The sequence below is a fragment of the Hyaena hyaena genome, unplaced genomic scaffold (genome assembly GCF_003009895.1).
Source record: "Hyaena hyaena isolate Hyena2069 unplaced genomic scaffold, ASM300989v1 scaffold_1570, whole genome shotgun sequence".
Classification (NCBI taxonomy): Eukaryota; Metazoa; Chordata; class Mammalia; order Carnivora; family Hyaenidae; genus Hyaena; species Hyaena hyaena.
The window spans coordinates 116,651-139,665 of NW_024082206.1; the positions used below are offsets into that span (position 1 = coordinate 116,651).

General features: G+C 33.5%; 1 protein-coding gene across 1 annotated transcript in view; it reads left to right on the top strand.

Annotated features, from left to right (window-relative positions):
- CEP290 (centrosomal protein 290) overlaps positions 1 to 23,015 on the top strand; it is a 95,904-nt gene that overhangs the window by 43,980 nt on the left and 28,909 nt on the right. Inside the window, exons 26-40 of the mRNA XM_039224240.1 lie at positions 1,019 to 1,130; positions 2,958 to 3,163; positions 4,076 to 4,227; positions 7,065 to 7,176; positions 7,799 to 8,254; positions 9,025 to 9,189; positions 10,526 to 10,633; positions 10,838 to 10,972; positions 12,136 to 12,402; positions 13,040 to 13,147; positions 14,373 to 14,572; positions 16,705 to 16,918; positions 18,324 to 18,461; positions 20,411 to 20,632; positions 20,956 to 21,078. Of these exons, the coding sequence (XP_039080171.1) occupies positions 1,019 to 1,130; positions 2,958 to 3,163; positions 4,076 to 4,227; positions 7,065 to 7,176; positions 7,799 to 8,254; positions 9,025 to 9,189; positions 10,526 to 10,633; positions 10,838 to 10,972; positions 12,136 to 12,402; positions 13,040 to 13,147; positions 14,373 to 14,572; positions 16,705 to 16,918; positions 18,324 to 18,461; positions 20,411 to 20,632; positions 20,956 to 21,078 (2,718 nt within the window). The remainder of the gene's footprint in view (positions 1 to 1,018; positions 1,131 to 2,957; positions 3,164 to 4,075; positions 4,228 to 7,064; positions 7,177 to 7,798; positions 8,255 to 9,024; positions 9,190 to 10,525; positions 10,634 to 10,837; positions 10,973 to 12,135; positions 12,403 to 13,039; positions 13,148 to 14,372; positions 14,573 to 16,704; positions 16,919 to 18,323; positions 18,462 to 20,410; positions 20,633 to 20,955; positions 21,079 to 23,015) is intronic.

The window sequence follows — 23,015 nt, forward strand, 5'->3', positions numbered from 1 at the left end:
AAAACTTCCTCCTTAAACGGGCGCCTGGGTGGCTCAGTCAGCTAAGCATCCAACTTTGGCTCAGGTCATAATCTCGAGGTTCATGAGTTCAAGTTGTGCAACTGGCTCTGTGCTGACAGCTCAGAGCCTGGAGCCTGCTTTGGATTCTGTGTCTCCCCCTTCCCTCTGCTCCTCCCCTGCTCATGCTCTCTCAAAAATAAACATTAAAAACATTTTTTTTTAAACAACAGGAAAATTTCCACTTGGTTTAAATGATTTCCTATTACATATTAAGTTGAATTCTAGCTTCTTATCTTGACATACTGTGCCTGACCTACTGTGGCCCCCTGTTATCACTCTGACTTTATCTTATACTACTTGTTGCTGTTATTTTTGCTGCCTGTGGTGAACTCCTCTAATTCCCCATACTTAGTGTGCATCAGAGCATCAGGGTTTATCAATACATCGGCTCTTTTCTCTGACTGGCTTCTTGTCAAGACTGGCTCATTCTCAATGTGCCTGGGTGGCTCACTCAGGTAGTGCCTGACTCTTCAGCTCAGGTCATGATCTCACTGTTATGGGACTGAGCCCCACGTTGGGCTCTGCACTGACAGCATGGGGTCTGCTTGGGATTCTCTCTGCCTCCCTCTCTCTCTGCCCTTCCTGTGCTCTTGCTCTGTTTTTCAAAATAAATAAACTTAAAAAAAAAAAAAGACTGGCTTCTTTTCGTACCTTAGCTTCTGGCTTAGATACCACATCCTCAGTAGTCAATACCTTCTTTAACCATTCTGTCTTGATACAGTTCCATTTATTTTTCTCCAGGTCCGTAATATTTTAAAATATTTTCACAAGTATGTGTGTATATTTATGTGTGTATGTATATGTATGTGCGTATATATTACATGTAGGGGAGCTCTTAATTTTGTTTAAATAAACTGGATTGTGAGTTTTAAGACATATTATATAAAGGTAAGGCAATATCACTTGTATTAGTATGAATTATAATGTAATTTCCCAATGATGTTTCTGTTTTATTGAGTGTGAAAATGCATCCCTGAAAGAGCAAGTAGAGTCTATAAATAAAGAACTGGAGATAACCAAAGAAAAACTTCACACTGTTGAACAAGCCTGGGAACAAGAAACTAAATTAGGTACGTATTATGACTCTGACAATGTAAAATGATGAAGATCTATCTAATAGTGAATATGTTATTTATTTATAGTTCCTTTTCCATATCAGATGAAAAGGAAGTATTTTGATAAAAATGAACTCTGCCTAACAGTTTAATTTAGCAGACAGTTGATGAATAATATCTTATGCTAATCAGTACCAAAATTTGGTTTTTAGTTATCAGATCAGATTAGTTCCTAGTGAAAGTATATATACTAAAAAATTATGACAAAGCATTAACCATTTTGAACCATTTAGCAATCAAGACTGGTGACAATTTTTAAATACCTATATTTTAGTGGTAGTATTTAGAAGTTTTCTACTGTATGTAAAGTTATATTAGGAATGCATCATTTGATTCATTTAAATTAAAAGGTCACCATAAAACATCAAAAAAATTTTGAAAAGAGTTTTTATTATCTATAGTTTTACTATTACATTATTTTTTTTGTATTACCTTATACATGTTTACCTGAGCACTGGGTGTTGGATGAAAGTGTTGAATCACTATATTGTGCACCCAAAACTAATACTACACTGTATGTTAACTAACTGGAATTTAAATAAAAACTTAAAAAATAAAATAAAGTATAAGTTTGACTCTAATGGTAAACATATATATACTTTAAATTATATAAATATTATATACTATATTCATTTAGTACATATTAGTATATTTCTTTTATTCATCATTCTTACACATACAAATATTCCTGTAATATCTTACCATTTGAGTGATTAAATCACTAGGCTTTCTTATTTTTGCTATTGTTTATGGTGTCCAGTGAACCTCATCATGTATATCTGAGAGATATTACTGTCTCCATAGGATATTAAAATCTTTGTTAGTCTGGCTAGGATTTTCCATATTCATTTTTCAAATGGTTTTCCATATTCATTATTCAAGTGGTTATCTTAGTTTATGACATTTAAATAATTTTATCTTACTAGCATTGTGCTTTATTATTTTCAAAAAAATTTGCTCCTTTGGATAAATTGCGTTTGTTTTCTAGATCTTAGAACTCTAATGCTATTCAAGGTTTCTGTTACAAAATAGAGCTGTTTTATTAAATTGGTAACTGGGACATGTAGTAGTTTAGTGAAGCCTAACATTGGGCCTAATATTATCTAAAATAAGCTACTTTTAGAAATGTAATTTTTAATTCATGAGATTAAAAGGGAATTGATTTCTACATAGTTATATGAAAGAAGATATCATTTAAACTAAGATATAAAAAAGGAGTATTATGTACAATTGTAGTAAGTTCTCTGTTCATTTTACTCTATTTCTCTTAAATAAGTGCTGGATTCCCTATAGAAATTCCTAAATTTCTATAAGGAATAACTTTTTATTATCCTTCCACTGATGAAGAATGTAAGTTCCAGAGAGATTAAATGGGATAGAAAGTATCCAGATAGGAAGTAACAGAGCTAAGACTGGAATCAAGGTCTGTCATAATTCATAAGGCTCATGTGTTATCCGTGGAACCATATTATTGCATCCTTGAAACAATGTCCAGGGGCACCTGGGTGGCTCAGTCAGTTAAGTGTCTGACTCTGGCTCAGGTTATGATATCACAGTTCTTGAGTTAGAGTCCCACATTGGGCTCTGTTCTGACAGCTCAGAGCCCGGAGCCTGCTTCTGATTCTGTGTCTCCCTGTCTCTCTGCCCCTCCGCTGCTTGCACTCTGTTTTTCTCTCTCTGTCAAAAATAAATAAATGTTAAAAAATTAAGAACAGTGTCTAAAATATTTGGGATATAATTTTTGATAACAGTTTGAGACTGATTTAGTATTGTTTCATATAGGAAATGAATCAAACATGGATAAGGCAAAGAAATCAATAACCAACAGTGAAATTGTTTCTATTTCAAAAAAAATCACTATGCTGGAGATGAAAGAATTAAATGAAAGGCAGCGGGCTGAACATTCTCAAAAAATGTACGAACACGCAAGGACTTCATTAAAGCAAATGGAAGAACGTAATTTTGAATTGGAAACCAAATTTGCTGAGGTTTGATATAATTGTTATCATGCAGTTAGCATAAAGGATTAGTCACATTAGACATTGTATATTGTAAGAGATTTGTATTTCTGAAGTAACATTAATACAGTGCTGTGTTTCATGTAACGGATGAATAAAAGATGTGTTTTTAATCTGAATTGTTTAAAAAGAAGATGGGTATTTCTGCGAATGAGTTCTTATTTCTCATCAGTGTTACATTATTAGATTTAATGTAAAAAGATATTGCTTAATAATGATATTGCCTTCCACAACCATTGTTCATTTAACAAATGTTTATTGAGTGCCGATTATATGCCAGACACTGTATGGTGGCTAGTTTTATCACAGGAAATAAAATAGACAGTAATTTCTGCTCTCAGGACTTTATATTTTAATAGTAAGTTTTAGACTTTTTTGATATGCTCAGAAATATTAAATCAGTTGGCAATTAAAACAGTTTGCAAATATCTAACAGTTAATGATGAAGCGGCATTGTTGTAATGTTTACCTTGAGAATTAGTATACTTTTCAAAACATATTTGTCATTTTGTTTATTTTAAAGGAATCACTAAATCTATGTTAAGATTTTTTTAACTCATTCATCTTTATTTATAGATGATATAATCGGAGTAAAGCATAATGCATATACCACATTTCAAACAACTGTTAGAAAATCAGAGATTCAAATATTAGACTATGAGTTGTCCAATATAAATGACTTTTGGTGGGTGAGCCTATAACCCAAGTGTTTATAATCTTTTCCTGACTCTCTTTACCCTCTTCAGTCCATTCTTAATATTTCACACTCAGTTCAGTATCTGGACTAATGCTAAGTAAAGAGAACTGTAGTAATATCTAAATTGAGAGGAAAACCTCTCCAAAAACTAATATATCTGAACATTTTTTGTTACCTTTTCTTAGCTTACCAAAATCAATTTGGAAGCACAGAAGGTGGAACAAATGTTAAGAGATGAACTAGCTGATAGTGTCAGCAAGACAGTAAGTGATGCGGACAGGCAACGGATTCTAGAATTAGAGAAGACTGAAATGGAACTAAAAGTTGAAGTGTCAAAGTAAGTGCATGCAAACTTTTAAGTCATTAGATGCATCTACTCTATTTTTAAGAAACTTAATTATAGTGGTTTGGGGTAATATTCTTAGTGGAAATGATACTGGTTGTTTTTATTTTTTGTTTTTTTGTAAGAACAAGGTTAAATACTAACAAGATTAATCTTTAACAGGCATAAATAATAATATTGATGAGGAAATAACTTCTTAAGATTCATATTTTTCAAAGTCCCGGATTAGTATTGCAGAAAGCACTGAATTCAAATCAAGACCCTATGTAATCTAGTTCTTCGACATACTAATATTTTTGTTGGAGGGAAGCGTGGTGGTCATTCAACTTATTTAAACTTAAGTTTCTTGTATCTGATAAAGAGTTAGTATCCAAAATATATAAAGAACTTATACAATTCAACTCCCAAAAACAATCTGATTAAAAATGGGTAGAAGAAATGAACAGACATTTCTCTGAAGAAGATATCTAGATGGCCAATGGATACATGAAAAGATGCTCTCAGCATCAAATTCATCACAGAAATGCAAATCAAAACTTTAATGAGAAAACACCTCACACCTGTCAGAATACTAAAATCAAAAACACAAAAAACAACTACTGGCAAGGATGTAGGGGAAAAAAATCTTTTTGCAGTGTTGTTGGGAATGCAAATGGTGCAACCACTGTGGAAAACAGTATGGAGGCTCCTCAGAAAGTTAAAAATAGAACTACCCTAAATACTACTAGGTATTTACCCCCCAAAACAAAAACACTAATTCAAAGGATACATGCACCTCCATGTTTATAGCAACATTATTTACAATAGCCAAATTATGGAAGCAGCCCAAGAGTCCTTGATAGATGAATGGATAAAGAAGTGTTGTGTATATGTATGTGTATGTATATATATAAAGGAATATTATTTGGCCATAAAAAGAATGAAATTTTGCTATTTACAATGACATGGAGCCAGAGAATATAATACTAAGTGAAATAAGTCAGTCAGAAAAAGACAAATACTATATGACTTTACTCATATGTGGATTTTAAGAAACAGCAAAGGAAAAAAAGAGATTGATAAAGAGAGACAAACCAAGAAACAGACTCTTAACTATAGAAAACAAACTTTTGGTTACCAGAGCAGAGGCAGGTAAGGGGATGGTTTAATTAGGTGATGGGGATTAAGGAGCGCATTTCTTGTGAAGAGCACTGGGTGGTGTATGGAATTGCTGAATCACTGTATTGTACACCTGGAACTAGTATAACACTGTATTTTAACTACACTGAAATAAAACAACTAAATATAAATAAAATAATATAGTAAGAAATTGCCATTGCCACCCCAGCTTTAGGCAACCAGTACCCTGATCAGTCAGCATCATTAAGGGAAGACCCTCCACCAGCAAAAAGATTATGGATCGCTGAAAGCTCAGATGATGGTTAGCATTTTTTAGCAATAAAATAATTTTTAATTAGAAAGAAATGAAGGGGTGCCTGTGTGGCTCATTTGGTTAAGAATCTGACTCTTGGTTTTAACTTGGGTCATGATCTCACAGTTTAGGAGTTTGAGCCCTGCATCAGGTTGGATCCTGGCCTCAAGGAACCTGCTTGGGACTTTCTCTCTCTTCCCCTCCCCATTTCCTCCCCCACCCTCGCTCTCTGAAAATAAATAAACTTTAAAAAAATAATAAATAAACTTTTTTCTCTTTTTTAAGGGAGTACTAGTATCTCTTCTTGTTTCTCAAGATTTCAGTAAAATAGGGGCGCCTGGGTGGCTCAGTCGGTTAAGTGTCCAACTTTGGCTCAGGTCATGATCTCATGGTTCATGGGTTTGAGCCCCGTGTCAGGCTCTGTGCTGACAGCTAGCTCAGAGTCTGGAGACTGCTTTAGATTCTGTGTCTCCCTCTATCTCTGACCCTCCCCTGCTCATGCTTGCTCTCTCTCTCTCTCTCTCTCTCAGAAATAAATAAAACATTAAAAAAAAGATTAAAATAAAAAATTCAGATTTTGATTCTGTTTACATTTTTTGAATACTATATACTGTGCTAGGTATTAAACATATATTAACTCATATAATTATACTTAATTTCACTATACAGACATTTCACTATGAAGGACTCCATTTTGTATTCTTCCTTTTATCATAGACCTCGCCTTTTGAGATAAAATAATTTATAGTTATTCATTTTATTTTAATTTTTAAAACCTGTGTAACTAGTAATGAGCATTTCTAATCAATATAAGGGAACATGATTTATCTGTCACAGTGCACTAAAATTATTCTACCCCAAAGTAAAATGCATTTTTGCTTTACCTGTGTGATCGTATAATACTAATCTTGGAGGAAATTTAATAACTTACCATCAAGCTTTTCCCATTTTTTGTAATTGTAGTAAGCATATAATCTTTTTTTCATTTCTGATAGCTTGTAAATTTAAAACAAAGCATATATTAATCCACCTAGGGAACCTAGGAATTTTAAATTCCTGTATTCTTAACTGTACAATTATGTCAAATAAACCTACTTAAACCTTATTCTAGCTCTGCCAAACTAGGGTAATAAGTATCTTATGGTATAGAAAGAGAGATACTTTTTTACTTTGGAGCTTTTTCAGAACATTTCATACAATACTATGTATAATGAATTTTCAAGGGAGAGGGATTTTGGGAATGGAGTTTTTTATTGAATTAATGTTTCATTAAATGGTTTAAGAAATTTTGCTTTAGTATAATATACCAAGAAGAAATGCTGAAAATTAGTAACTTTTCCAAGAATCTAAAAATCTGAAATACTAGTATATAAATAGAAAATGGACCTAATTGTTCCTAAAGTATCTTTTTATTTCCAAGACTGAGAGAGATTTCTGATATTGCCAAAAGACAAGTTGAAATTTTGAATGCACAACAACAGTCCAGGGAAAAAGAAGTAGAATCTGTCAGAATGCAGCTGTTGGACTATCAGGTAAGTACAGTATTGGCTCTTTTAAGTAGTTTTTTCTCCTAAATTCACATTAGATATTGGATAATTTTATGGTTTTAATCAGAGGCTATATCAAATGGAAGTTCCGATACTTGTTGATTGTAACCTGATTAGACAAACTCTTTAATTTGAAATACCATTCATGATACAGAAAAACATTTACATACTTACAAGTACATTGTGCTGGCAGCTAAACAAAGTTAAGATTTGAGGAGAAATAGTAACTCTTTCACAACTGTACTTTCTCTTGTATTAATATATAGCTTTTTACATACTCTCCTATTATAAATTTTTAAGATAAAAAAATTGTCCACGTTAGTTTTATCCCAACATTGTTATTTACATATGAAAGGTGTAAAAAAAAACAGTAATGTGCCAGCAGTTATTTAGTTGGATACTAGATTTAGATTTTAAGTATGTTTGATTATGGGGCTTTTTCTTTGACAAGTTTTTGATAATCTGTATAAAAGCTAGGCTAGATTTTTATAGGATCTAATATAACATACTTTTTAAAATTTTATGTAGCAAGTCGCAGTTTTAAACCCACAAAAAGTGTCATCAGAAAAACTTGAAACTGACTACAAATATATCCTTCTTCTGTCAGGCACAGTCTGATGAAAAGGCACTAATTGCCAAGTTGCATCAACACGTCGTCTCTCTTCAAATCAGTGAGGCTACTGCTCTTGGTAAGTTGGAGTCGGTTACATCGAAACTGCAGAAGATGGAGGCCTGTAATTTGCGCTTAGAGCAGAAACTTGATGAAAAGGAACAGGCTCTCTATTACGCCCGTCTGGAGGGAAGAAACAGAGCAAAACATCTGCGCCAAACAATTCAGTCTCTCCGACGACAGTTTAGTGGAGCTTTACCCTTGGCACAACAGGAAAAGTTCTCTAAAACAATGATTCAGTTACAAAACGACAAACTTAAGATAATGCAAGAAATGAAAAATTCTCAACAAGAGCATAGAAATATGGAGAACAAAACAATGGAAATGGAATTAAAGTTAAAGGGGCTGGAAGAGTTAATAAGCACTTTAAAGGATGCCAGGGGAGCCCAAAAGGTAAAACACTGATTTTCAGTTCAGTATTTCCAAAAAGACTTACATAGTAATTTTAAGGTCTTAATGCATAGTTATCTGAAAAATGCTTCTGATGTGACAAAAATTCCAATTAATGTTATTAGTTTAGGTTTTATAAGTTAAGAGTTTTGGCTATTTGAATGTCTATTTGAGAAAATAAAATGAGACTCTTCTAAACAGTGATTTTGGTAGAAATGCTTAGATTATATACAATCAAAGAGCTTTAAACGTTCTAGAAAAGTTTACGTATACTAACTAAATACTAAGTTTATTTATTTGTAAACATTATAGTGGTTATCAGTTGAATTCTACCCTTCATAATTATTATCTGTTTAAAAGTATTTATAGGTAGTAGGCCCACATTTACTTTTAATATAATTTTGTTTTTACCCTAATTTGGTATGCATTAAATGAAAAGCAATTAATTTGCTGCTAAATTTTAATCTCTAGGTTAGAAATATTTAGGATTTCCATTTTTTAAAGTAAAACCAACGTTTCAATTACATATATGAAAATAAATAAATGACAGTGTTAGTCTTATCCATTCCCACATGATTTTAAGAATGTTTTCTGTTAAGATTGCACATATTTTTATAAAAGACTATGAAAATTCAAAATAAACTTTGCCATGTGACTCAACCAAGAGTAATTTTATCTCAAAGAATATTAATTTCAATTAAAATTATTAGGATCAATGGAGAAACATTTATATAGACAGTTTACATTTATACATGCAATTTATAAATGTTTAGGTAATCAATTGGCATATGAAAATAGAAGAACTACGTCTTCAAGAACTTAAACTTAATAGAGAATTAGTCAAGGATAAAGAAGAAATAAAATATTTGAATAATATAATTTCTGAATATGAGCATACAATCAGCAGTCTGGAGGAAGAAATTGTGCAGCAAAACAAGGTTTCATTTTATATTTATTTTGCTGTTTTGTTGCTAAGATGCTAAATGTAAGAATATTACATGAATGATTACATTATTCCTATTTATTTTGAAAGAGAGTGTATATGCATATGTGTGTATGTGCATGGTGTGCCCGCGATCGAGCTCGGGAAGGGCAGAAAGAGAGAATCCCAAGTAGTCTCTGGGCTGTCAGCACAGAGCCTGATATGGGGCTCCATCTCATGAACCTTGAGAACATGACCTGATCTGAAACTAAGAGTCAGATACTTAACCTACTGAATGACCAAGGCACCTCTGCATTATTCTCTTAGTTGATTGTAGCTCTCATTATTATTGTTATAATAGACTCTGTGTCTTATTTTTTTATTTTTATTTTTTTAATGTTTATTTTGAGAGAGAGAGCACACATGAGTGAGTGAACGAGCATGAGTAGGGGAGAGGCGAGAGAGAGAGAGAGAGAGAGAGAGAGAGAGAGAATCCCAAGCAGACTCCAGGGGATATCAGCGCAGAGCCTGACACAGGGTTTGATATCATGTGAGATCATGACCTGAACCAAAATCAATAGTTGGGCATTTAACCCACTTAGCCATCCAGGTGTCCCTGATTCTTATTTTCTAAGGCATTCAAAAAATTTGTATTTTTTAAATTACATTATAATAGTTGTTTTACACTTAAAAGGAATAATACATAAATTTGGTAGTTAATTTTTATTTTGGTATTAGTTATTTGACTCTTCACAGTTAGGAGTTTCTACTGATGGAGTAGGAGAAAGCAGCTTGGTGTAGAATAAAGCACATACCCTTTAGAGGCAGACAAAATTCCCTAAGCTCATGCTTACTTGCCTCAAATTTTGTTGTTCCCTCCACTTAGAGTGCTCTTAGCTCAGATCCTTGTATTGTTTATGCTTATATTACTCCTAGATCTTAGCTCAAATGTCTTACCTTATCAGCGAGGCCTTTACTAGCCACCCACTATACAACAGTATATTCCACCGTCAAGATTCCCTACCTAGGGATTATCTGAATTCATTTTTCTTCAGCTTTCATCACCCTCTAACATATTACATATGTATTTATTGCCTAAAATAGCGCTTAGCACATACTACATGTTATTAAATGTGATGGATGGTTGCATGCATAGAGAGATTGAAATCCTGACTTCACATTTTCTATCTCTGTGATTTTAGCCAAGTTACTTAATCTCTCTGAGTTTGCTTCCTTTTTCTGTAAAATGAGAAAACAGTGACCCCAAAGGGTTGTTGTAAGGATTAAATAAGAACATATATGTAAACTTTTTTGTTATGTGCTTGGTGAATGTCTGTGTGTGTGTCTGATAGTTTCATGAAGAAAGGCAGATGGCCTGGGACCAAAGAGAAGTTGAGCTGGAACGTCAACTAGACCTTTTTGACCATCAGCAAAATGAAATACTAAAAGCAGCACAAAAGGTATGAATGGTTAATTCTGTTTGCTGCTCTGTAGCATGGCCTGTATTGTTAACCCACAGAAGTGTTTTTAAAGTCAAATTTTAATTAATATTATCTTCTTTTATTTCAAATATGTGAGGTTTAACCATGTCTTGTCATATAGTTGTAACAGTATTTTTCTTAGTGACATAACCGGTTTTTTTCAAAAATGCTATTTCTTAATAGTTTGAAGAGGCGACAGGATCATTGCCAGACCCTAGTTTGCCCCTTCCCAATCAACTTGAGATTGCTCTAAGAAAAATTAAGGAGAATGTTCGAATAATCCTAGAAACACGGGCAACTTGTAAATCACTAGAAGAGGTAATTGGAAGAATTTGCATTTTTATAAGTGTATTATTGGGTATGTTTGTGGAGTTTGCTAAATATTTTTTAACAGAGGTGAAGCGTGGAATCATGAGTCTGTTGCTAATTCTAATCTTTATTACTTTACTATAATGTTTTTAAATAAAGAACATTATTATAAGGAACAGCAGATAGGGTTGATTTGAAATCACTACTTGTCATTTACTGATCAGCAGTAATAAACATGAAAGGAAACAAAAAGCATCTGCTTGTGGTTTTATGAGCAATATATTACCTTACCCTATATGATCGAGCATTATTTATATACTTGTTTTTTTTTTTTTTTATTTTGAAGTGTATGCTGTATGCTCTGAATCAGTTTCAGTTCATTCCTTTTATGGGTGGTTAAAAGGTTTGAAAGAGCTAGAAATCATTTCTTTAATCTGGGTCTTAAATTTGATTAAAATGTGACCAAATCTGTTTTTATTAAATTATACAGAAAGTATAAACTGAAGATGACTTTCATTTTGTTTTACATCTAAACATAGTAATGATAAATGAATTTTAAAATTTTGTAAATAAAATAGTACATTTTTAATCAATTGAGGAAACTTAAATTTTTTTCTGTAATTGTAGGATTTGTCATTTATGTGAATTGCCACTGAGTTATTTGATTTAAAGTATCTGCTTTAATCCTATAGAAGAGTAAACATTTTTCCAGTTTTATTTTAATGAGCTACAGATTATATAATGGTGATTCATTGACTTGGGTCACTGAAGTTCCAACTTTTTATACTCAGCTAACTTTTATGGATTACTTTTTAGGGCAGATAGTTATTGGGCGAAACTAAAAGGAATGATTTATTATATTTCCTTTCTAAATCTACTACCACCAGACATTCCTAGTTCTAAAGTTACAAGAGCTAAATAAACTGAACAGTGAAGTTAATAACACATGTTATAATCTTATAAATAAATGTGCATGCAAATAACTGTGCTGTCACATGGAAATATAAGAAACATAACCTTATTAATGTCAATATATCACTAGTATAAGTATGATGTGAAAAATGAAGTGAAACTTTTTTTTTGCTTATAATTAATCTGACCAAAATTCGGATGAAGCATTCTTAAATGAAAAAATATACTTTAATAATTTTATTATGATTCGATTGTTGTAGAAGCTAAAAGAAAAAGAATCTGCTTTACGGTGTGCAGAACAAAATATTCTGTCAAGAGACAAAGTCATCACTGAACTGAGGCTTCGACTGCCTGCCACTGCAGAACGTGAAAAGCTTATAGCTGAACTAGGCAGAAAAGAGGTAGAACCAAAATCACAGCACACACTGAAAATTGCTCAGCAGACCATTGCAAATATGCAGGCAAGGTTAAATCAAAAGGAAGAAGTGTTAAAGAAGTATCAACATCTTCTGGAAAAAGCAAGAGAGGTATGTTATTACATTATGCTTTGCTCTTCTGTTTATTATGTTTTTTAGTCAAATGCCAAATATTATTCTGCCCTGAAGGGGTAGTTTGTTTCATGCTTTCAGATGATTCTATTTAGGAATTTTTGCTTTCACATGATTGGATTATAGTTCTGTCAGTAAAACTGGCAGTTTGTAAATGTCTGTCTTTCTCTTATGAACTGACTAGACCAGGACTAGCTGTGATATGGTGAAATCGTTAAGATTTTGAAAAATATCAATGGAGCTTACAGGTAAAGATCGAGGCAATAAGTTAGAATGAAATCTATCAGACTAGTTAGTAGTCAGTGGAAATCTGATTTGCTAGAATGTTGATAGGAAAACTTGTTACATTTAAAAAGTTTTCCAGAAATAAGTCAAAACATAATGGATACATATTATTCTGATATTAAGAATAAATTATGATTTGAGGCTGGATTTGTCAATATGGACATGTACCAGGGAAATGAATACTGGTATAAATATATGTACACCATATACATAATACTCCTTCCCTATCTAATAGGGATTTTGGAAGATTAAAGATAATAAGATGTTTAAGATCTTTAGAATGTGAATTTATTTAATACTTAATGATACGGTTTTGATTTGCTATAAACAGGAGCAAAGAGAAATTGTTAAGAAACATGAGGAAGACCTTCATATTCTTCATCATAAATTAGAACTACAGGCTGATAGTTCACTCAATAAATTCAAGCAAACAGCTTGGGTAAGATTCTGGGAACTTCGTTCTTTTCCTTTTTTTTTAATTTTTACTTATTTTGAGGGGAGGGGAGGGACAGAGAAGGAGAGAGAAAATCCCAAGCAGGCTTCACACTGTCAGCACAGAGCCTGATGCGGGGCTTAATCCCACGAACCATGAGATCATGACCTGAGCTGAAATCAAGAGTCGGACACTTAATTGACTGAGCCACCTAGGTGCCCCTGTTCTATTTGTCATTGACTTTTGAGATCATATAATTGAAAATTTAACATTCACGACTTTTTTTTTTTGAGTAGAAGGCATCCTACCTGTGTTGTCATAGCTCTGATCATTTTCCCCCCAAAGTCCACATCTTAAGTAGCTCACTGTTGCCTACAGAATCATGCTTATATTTCTTAGCCATATACTCAAAGCCTTGCATGATCCGACCTCAGTTTTTCTTTTCATGTTCTGTTCCCTGTAAGTTTACCAATATCTAACTGCTTTTCTTGTTCTGAATTCAGTTCATACTTGCTTCCCTTGATCTTTGTCTTTTATATGTGTGAACTGACCTAACTTTCATCTCCTAGCATGCAAATCTTACCATTCTTTTTGTTTTTTAAGTTTACTTATTTATTTTGAGAGAGAGAGACAGAACATGAGCGGAGAAGGAGCAAAGAGAGAAAGAGAGAGAGAGAGCAAATCCCAAGCAGGCTCTGCACTGTCAGTGTGGAGTTCGATGCAGGGCTCAAACTCAACCATGAGATCATGACCTGAGCCGAACACATCTTAGTATTCTTAAGCCTTAGCTAATGAATTCAATCAACATTGATTGATCATCCACTACATGATGATGCTTTACTCAATACTGGAAATACAAAGAATTAGATCTGTATTTCTTGTCTTCATTGGCTATTAAAACATATTAAAATTTATTTTAATGTTTTATTTATTTTTGAGAGCGAGAAGGACAGAGCATGAGTGGGGGAGGGACAGAGAGAGGGAGACACAGAATCTGAAGCAAGCTCCAGGCTCCAAGGTGTCAGCACAGAGTCTGATGAAGGATTCGAACCCACAAACAGTGATACCACGACCTGAGCCAAAATTGGAAGCTCAACTGACTGAGCCACCCACACACCCGATTAAATCATTATATTTTAGATTAGATAGTATATTTTGGTAATTTGAGGAACCGAATTAAAATTATGGAGTAATTGTACATGCTTATGGCTAATTTATTCATATTTCCTAGGATTTAATAAAACAGTCTCCTACTCCAGTTCCTACCAACATGCATTTTATTCGTCTGGCTGAGATGGAACAGACAGTAGCAGAACAAGATGATTCTCTCTCTTCACTTTTGGCCAGACTAAAAAAAGTATCTCAAGATTTGGAGAGACAAAAAGAAATCACTGAATTAAAAATGAAAGAATTTGAAAATATCAAATTACGGTAAGTTCTAGGAATGTATTTTAAAAGCAGGCAAATGGTAATAATGATATAATGAGGATAAATATAAGCATTTGCTGTGCCATGCATAGTCTAAAACCTTTATGTTTATTACCTCATTTTATCCTCAGGATTATTATGACATAGATGGTTCTCTCCATGTTTCATATACAGAACTAGGCCACAGGAATGCTCAGTAACGTACCTTAGAGTTAATCTGGCCCAAGAGCCAATTCATGATTCTTGTTCTATACTCTCGTTTTTAACTTCTTTAATTACAGCATCCATTTAGTCATCTATAAAATGGAAATGACCCTGGCTCCTGTATGAAGGCCAAATGATACTGTATGTGAAAGTAATTTGAAAATTGTAAAGTAGTGTATAAATATAAAACTTTTGTTTACACACCTATAACAGTTCCTCGCACATAATAGAGGTTGAATATTTGTCGAATGAAAAATTATGTTTTTAATTAATCATAGTGACAGCATTCATTTGCTATATTTGAGAGTCTAATCATTGCTCAACCAATTTATCACAAGAAAGATTTTAGATCTAAAATGGGTTTATAGTTAGTGCATTTTGTAATCATTGTAGAATGTTAGGAATGAGAAACGTGTCTACATCATTTGAATGGAGGTCTAGGTTCTTGGATTGCCCACGAGAAGATTTATGTGGGGATCAGTGCTCAGTGCTCAGAATAAAGACAACCAGGAGGAAAGTAGCAAGCACAAAGCAGTTTATTAAAGCAAAATACACTCCAAGGTGGGAAAGGAGAGCTGTAGGTTCCCTGAGGTGGAATTGGCCCCTAGGTTCTTTTGGAATTAGATAGTATTGGGTTTCTCTGGGCTGGGAGAAATCTGACAGGCAATGGGGTGGGTCCGTAATGGAGGCTGCTTCCAGTCATTTGGGAAACTCCTCCCACAGTCATGGAGGGGGAGTTTGACCCTGTAAGGTTTGTACCAGAATCTTCATAGGGCAGGTGGGTGGGGGAAGTAGAGGCAGGTAGGGGTATCTATGCATTATGGTGAGTCTAGGGGTTACCCTGGGGCAGAGGTGGAAGAGGAGAGTGCATGTTCTCTGCACCTGTGGTTCTTGATCTGTCAGGCCCAAGGCCTTGAAGCCACAAAGTTGAGATGTTGAACTCTGTGCGGCTTTTTTTTTTCTTTTATTGGTGTCCTTGCCTCCAACTCAGACCTCTGTTATTCGCTTTCAAGGACTTGGGACTCTGACTCAGAGTGTTCCTTCCACTGCTCTTGCCTGGCTTCTACCTAGCAATGATCTCTCTGGACCTCAGTTTCTTATCTGAAAAAATGGGAAAGTTGAACTACTTGACTTTATAATTCCACTCCAGCTCTGAAGCTCTTTATATTCTTCCAAGATGTCTCTGACAAAATTAACACTATTTTTGCTTTAATAAGAAGCTGCCACTTTTAAGAAATTACTCTCTGAAAGAAAAAGAACCAGCAGTAGTATTTGGCATCTTTTCAATCTCATTTTCACCATTGTATTAAATTTTCTACATGAGATGTTATTTTTGGTATAGTAAGTTTCTGTCATGTTTTGGAGGATAAAATTGCTTGTGGTTTTGAATCTAATTCCTGAGTATAGAAAATAATCATCTTTTGAGATTATCTTGTATATATATAAATTTTTGCCGCATGAAATCCTTGATGGTTGTTTTGTACGTTCCCGTTGTCATTTTAGACTAAAATTATACTTTTATTCTCTGTGTGCACATTGATATGTGTATTTTAATGTGTCTTAAATTATAAATCTGTGTTTATTAAGACCTCATATTTTCATAATTTGATGATTATTTGTAGTAACTTCAGTTTTTATTACATCTTGCAGGAGAAATAATATTTAAAGTGCTGTTTTGTTCTTTATATTGTCTAGAGGTATAAAATTACTTGGTATATTCATTGCCAAAAATAGTAGATAAACTACAAAAGAAAGTTTATTTTAAGTTGAAGAGTTAAGTGGAACAAAGAATTGTCCTTGTTTTGATTTGAATTAAGACTTAGGTTGTAAGGACACTTCGGACCCAACATTTGCTCTTTACAAAATTCCTATCAATCAAAGTGTTAATTGAAGCAGCCTCTTCATTAAACACATATGTTTGCTTATATTAGGCTCCAAGAAAACCATGCAGATGAAGTGAAAAAAGTGAAGGCAGAAGTAGAGGATTTAAGGTGTCTTCTGGCCCAGTCACAAAAGGAGTCACAGAGTTTAAAATCTGAACTTCAGGCTCAAAAAGAAGCAAATTCAAGAGCTCCAACAACTACAATGAGAAATCTAGTAGAACGTCTAAAGAGCCAGTTAGCCTTGAAGGAGAAACAACAAAAAGTGAGTAACAACAGAGTATTATCACTGTTTAGGATATATGTGTGGTAATAGATTGCTTTTAGAGAAGATTTGTAAAAGATTACGTGTGTGTGTGTGTGTGTGTGTGTGTATGTGTGTATGTGTATATATATATGTTGTAATAAGAAATATGGGCTTTGTCTTATGCTATTAAGCAGGTTATTCACCTTTTGGTGGGGTTTTAAAGTACATATATAGCCCAGTTTATATTTTTCCATTGTCATCAGTTTGATTTGTGGCTATCTATAGAAAATAAGGGCAAATCTTAATCCCATTATTTTCTCTCCTTTTCTAACTGGGATTGTATGCTACTGAGGCCATCTTGAATAATATTTTGAATGACTGAACAATTTTGGGGAGTATTAGGGATATAATTACAGTGAGGAGGAATGTTTAAAGAAGGAAGTCACAGAGAGTTTTTTCAGAGGCGGGTCAGCGGGGTTTCTGAGGTAGTTTTAAAATTTATCTCAGGTTTGAGGCACTGAATTGTTTTAGAAGGTACCACTGTTTTTCTCTGCTAGCTTGTGAAATTTATTGGCAAAATTCAAGACTTCTTATAATTTTACTTGTCTATATAAATTCAATTAATTTCACTTATACTAAGTAATTCAGATAAATATCTAAACTTGGATATGGGGGGCTTCTGGGTGGCTCAGTCGGTTAAACATCCAACTTCAGGTCATGACCTTACGGCTCATGGGTTCGAGCCCCATGTCATGCTCTGTGCTGACAGCTCAGAGCCTGGAGCTTGCTTGCTTCAGATTCTGTGTCTCCCTCTCTTTCTGTCCCACCCCAACTCATGCTCTATCTCTCTCTTGCTTTCAAAAAAAATAAACACTAAAAAAATAAATAAACTTGAATATTGAAAACAAAACATGCAGCTTTTATAGCACAAATGGCTTGATTTAGTGTTGGTTTTCAGAATTATTATTGTCAAGATTTTGAACTCACACTCAATTAGAAAAGAATTGAATACAATTACTAAAGAAAATTCCTTTGAAAAAGTTGGACTTTTTTTAAAAAATTTTTTTAATGTTTGTTTATTTTTGAGAGAGAGACAGTGCAAAGCAGGGGAGAGACAGGAGAGAGAGAGAGAGATACAGAATCTGAAGCAGGCTCCAGGCTCTGAGCTGTCAGCACAAAAGCCCAATGTGGGTTTGAACTAACGAACCATAAGATCATGGCCGGAGCTGAAGTCAAACGCCCAACCAACTGAGCCATCCAGGTGCCCCAGAAAGTTGAACTCTTAGTCTGTGAGTTATGTTTGCTTAAACACATGGTATTTTAGGAAAATAGTTAAAAGTGATAATGCATGTTAATGTTTTGTATTATATGTTGCTCATATAAAATATTAATTCTAAAAAAGTATATATGTTATAATATTCAGGCACTTAGTCGAGCACTTTTGGAACTCCGGACAGAAATGACAGCAGCAGCTGAAGAGCGTATTATTTCTGCAACTTCTCAGAAAGAGGCAAATCTCAATGTTCAACAAATAGTTGATCGACATACCAAAGAGTTAAAGGTGAACATCAACATATGCATTAATATAACAAAGTTACTTATAACTACTATCAGAAGAGGATCCACTTTGATATATAGCAATTTTGATAAAGAATAATTTATTCTAATGATTTATTGGTAGATAAACACACATTTTTGAACAATAAGAATCATCATTGTACTCACACTGATCATCATCTTAGAGAGTAGCAAAAAATAGGCCATTATTAGTTACTTCTTCCTAATAGAATTAATGAACACTTTACTTAAAATTTTTGTTTCTATGTTAAGTGAGATATGTGTGTAGATTTCTTTGTTTTATTTCTTTTGCTTTATCAGATTTTTCTAATTTTTGCTAGTTCATAATATGAGTTAGTTAGCTTTCCTTTTTTTCCCCCTGAACTAGTTTATGGAGATTATATAGTTCTTGGCATTTAATCCGTAGAGCTGCCTAACTCTGAAGCCTCTTTTGGAGATAAATATGTGTTTCTTGGCTATGTATTGTTTTCATACACGATAGAGCATTAGATTTAGTGATTTAAAATTAATTTTATAAAACATATGTATTTCATAATGATTTTTAAATTTCTTTACACAGAGTTTCATAGAGTATATTCTACATAAAATGAAAAATATAAAAATTGTAGGTTTTATTTTGTTTGTAATTTTGATTTACTCTCAATTTATTTCTGTGTGTTCTTCACCACCATTAAATTGTGTAGGGACTGGATTTTACTTAGATTTTTTTTTAAGCTTATTTATTTTTTTTAGTAATCTTTAATACCTGTCATGGGGCTCAAACTCACAACCCTGAGGGGCACCTGGGTGGCTCAGTCACTTAAGTGTCTGACTTCGGCTCAGGTCATGATCTCACAGTTCATGACTTCGAGCCACATGTCAGGCTCTGTGCAACATCTCAGAGCCTGGAGCCTACTTCAGATTCTGTGTCTCCCTCTCTCTCTGCTGTCCCCTGCTTGCATCCTCTCTCTCTCTCTCTCTCAAAAATAAACAAACATTTAAAAAAATTTTTAAACCTTAGGACCAAGATCACAATCAAGAGTCATATACTCTTCTGACTGAGCCAGCCAGGCATCCTTACATAATTTTTTTGAATCTCCCATTGTACCTATCAAGATTATCAGTAGAGTTGACAGTAAAAATCCATTAAGTAAATAAATATATCACAGAAATAGCCCTTTGTTGAGATCTTCTTCAGTACCTCTTTGCCTGAAATGTCATCTTCTCTGAATTCTTAAGTCTTAAAGTCTTTTTTCTTGAAGCTTTTTTTGACTTCTCCTAGACAGTTTGTGTTTCTTCTAACTGCATTGTAGTAGTGCTAATAATTTCTTAATAGTGTTATTGGTAATACTTTTGGAAATACCAGTATTTCCATTGTGTTACTATATAGGACAGCTGGGGACTCCTGTATAGTGGCTTCAGTATAGTGTCAGGTACTGTAAGTTAGGCTTTTACGTTGTGTCTTTACAAAGTGAATTAGAAACTACAAGTTAGAGATTTTGTTTTATCAATACTCTAAGTCTTCATAGCATTTAAAACATCACCATGTACATTCATATATCCTTGTTCCTTTAAATTATTTCAGCTACAATAAAACATTTGCTTATTTGATAAAATTTTGTTTCTGGGTGTTTGTTGAAGATGAATTGCCTTAGACAGTTTCTTCATGTTTTTCTCAAAACAAACTTGGTTCATTTGAAATGAAGATAGAAAAATATATGTAGTTAGTGGGTTTTTCACCCTATGACCTTAAAAATTCAGATTGAGACTTTACTTTTAGTAAATTTTAACTTAATAAGTATTAACTAAACCTTTTTAATAAGTATTATTAAGAATAATTTATTTTAATAAAAATTTAGATCCAAACTTTCTTTTTAATAAGTAATAGATGTATTATATTTTATTGTTGATACTTGATGAAGATTCATGAAATAAGCATTTATTTTGTTTTAGTCACAAATTGAAGACTTAAGTGAAAATCTTTTAAAATTAAAAGAAGCTCTCAAAACAAGTAAAAACAGAGAAAACTCACTAACTGATAATTTGAATGACTTAACCAATGAACTGCAAAAAAAACAAAAAGCCTATAGTAAAATACTTAGAGAGAAAGATGGAATTGATCAAGAGAATGATGAACTGAAAAGGCAAATTAAAAGACTAACCAGTGGATTACAGGTAATTTTATGTTTAATTATGTTAATGTCTTTTGTTTAAAATATATAGGTAGTAGTTTATTCCCACTTTTTAATTTCACCTATAATATTTGCTAAAACAAGCTTTCAGATCACTTTGATTAGATAATTCCTTCAGTGACTTCTGTTGTATTTGTTGTTTTAGAGTAGCATATCTTTAAAATGCAGAAGCATCCAGAATGTATCAATAGTGCATTTAGAAAATGTGGTTAGCTTTAGCCTCAAAAGTTTCTATAATTGGACTATTTATTGTATATTTTGTTTGATAACTTTTTACTTTTAAAATGTGAAAATCTTATATTTTAGGGGAAATCTCTGTTAGATAATAAACAAAGTTTAATTGAAGAACTCCAAAAGAAAATTAAAAAGCTCGAAAGCCAACTGGAAAGAAAGGTGGATGAGGCAGAAATAAAGCCTATCAAAGAAAAGGTATGTGAAGAAACATACTGATTAATATTTTTAAGGTAATCATAGACTAACTTAAATTATATAATTGATGAATAGGTAATATACTCTAGGGGCTCCTGGGTGGCTGATTCAGTTGAGAGTCTGACTCTTAATTTTGGCTCAGGCCATGATCCCAGGGTCATGGGATTAAGCCTAGAGTCGGGCATGAGCCTGCTTTGGATTCTCTCTCCCCTTCCCTTTGCCTTCCCCTCTCCCTGGCTTGTGCACACCCTCTTTCTCGCTCTCTGTCTGTCTCTCTCTCTCAAAAAAAAAAAAAAAAGAAAATTAATTTGAGGACCTAAAACATAATATAAATAGAGAAGTCTAAGACCAGTTTCTGTCCTTTAGAAATTTATAGTGACCCTGGATCATTACCTGAGCCCAAATCAAGATTCAGATGCTTAACTGACTGAGGCACCCTGGTGCCCCTAAAATGTAACTCCTACTCTGAAGTTACTACAACATCATCATGTCCTCTTCCTGACAAAGTATCTCTAAAATCCCCTCACATCTTACATATCCGGCTTTTCCCCAATATAATTGCTTATATAGATATGTGCTTTTGACCTTTGGGAAAGAAAGTTGGGCATTTTTAGCTCTACTGCCTTGACCCAAATGTGTCCTTTTTATCATCCAATAAACAGAGTGCTTTGGAATCAATATTTGTAGTAATCAATAACCAAACCACTTATAAATTGATTCTGTAGTGTGAGAAAAGTTGCTTAAAATTTTCTAAAAAGTTGGAGCGCCTGGATAACTCAGTCGGTTAAGTGTCCAACTTTGGCTCAGTGCATGATCTCACAGTTGGTGAGTTCGAGCCCCACATCTGGCTTTGTGCTAATAGCTCAGAGCCTAGAGCCTGCTTCAGATTGTGTGTCTCCCTCTCTCTCTGCCCCTCCCCTGCTCTCATTCTGTCTCTCTCTCTCAAAAATAATAAACATTAAAAAAAATTAAAATATTCTAAAAGGTTAGTCAATTATTTTGTAATAAAAATTACTGATGGAAATTATCAGTCAATCTGCCCAAATCCCCTTGAATTGGCTAAGATGTATATAATTAAATTTGTTGCAAATAATAAAATGAATACTTCTATCGGTAGCATTGAAAATATCAAGAGACCTGAGAAATATTGGTATTAGTAGTAGCGGCAGAAAATCACAGAGGAGGAGCTAAGGTTAGGAAAAATTTTTATTGTCAAATTTACACAGAAAATATTCAATATCTATAATAATTTCAATAACATGGCCATAAAAAAGAAAATTAAGGAATTTTAATGCCACTGAATAGAAAATACTAATGAGATTAAAATGTCTTAGTGGAGTATATTCCAAAAAATATTTGTCCTTTGAAAATTCACCCTTTTCTCTGTCAACCCACCCCCATGCCTTGCATTCCTCTGTTTTCTTATGCTGTTATACTTTTCTCCATAGAATTTAGTATTATCTTGACATACTAGAGATTTACTTATCTATGTGTTTATCTTTTGGACCATAAACTTTAATGGCAGGAATTCTACCTGTTTTGTTTATTGTTGTATCCCCACTATCTACAACAGTTCCTAGTCCCTAGCATGTATTAGATGCTCAGTATTTGTTAAATGAATGAAAAATTTTAAATATGGTCACATTATTCTGAAATCCATCCCTAGTGGCTATTGGTACAGAAAATATGAAAAGAGAACTTCTCCCTGCATCTTCTCTTCTCCCCTAGTCAAGAACAGATCCGTGGTGATGTTTGCTTTTGTTATTGATTTGTTGTGGTTCATTTTTATTTTTTTTAATATTTTTTATTTATTTCTAGGAGAGAGAGACAGCGTGAGCAGGGGAGGGTCAGAGAGAGAGGGAGATACAGACTCTGAAATAGGCTCCAGGCTCTGAGCTGGCAGTCAGCACAGAGCCCGACGCTGGGCTCGAACCCAC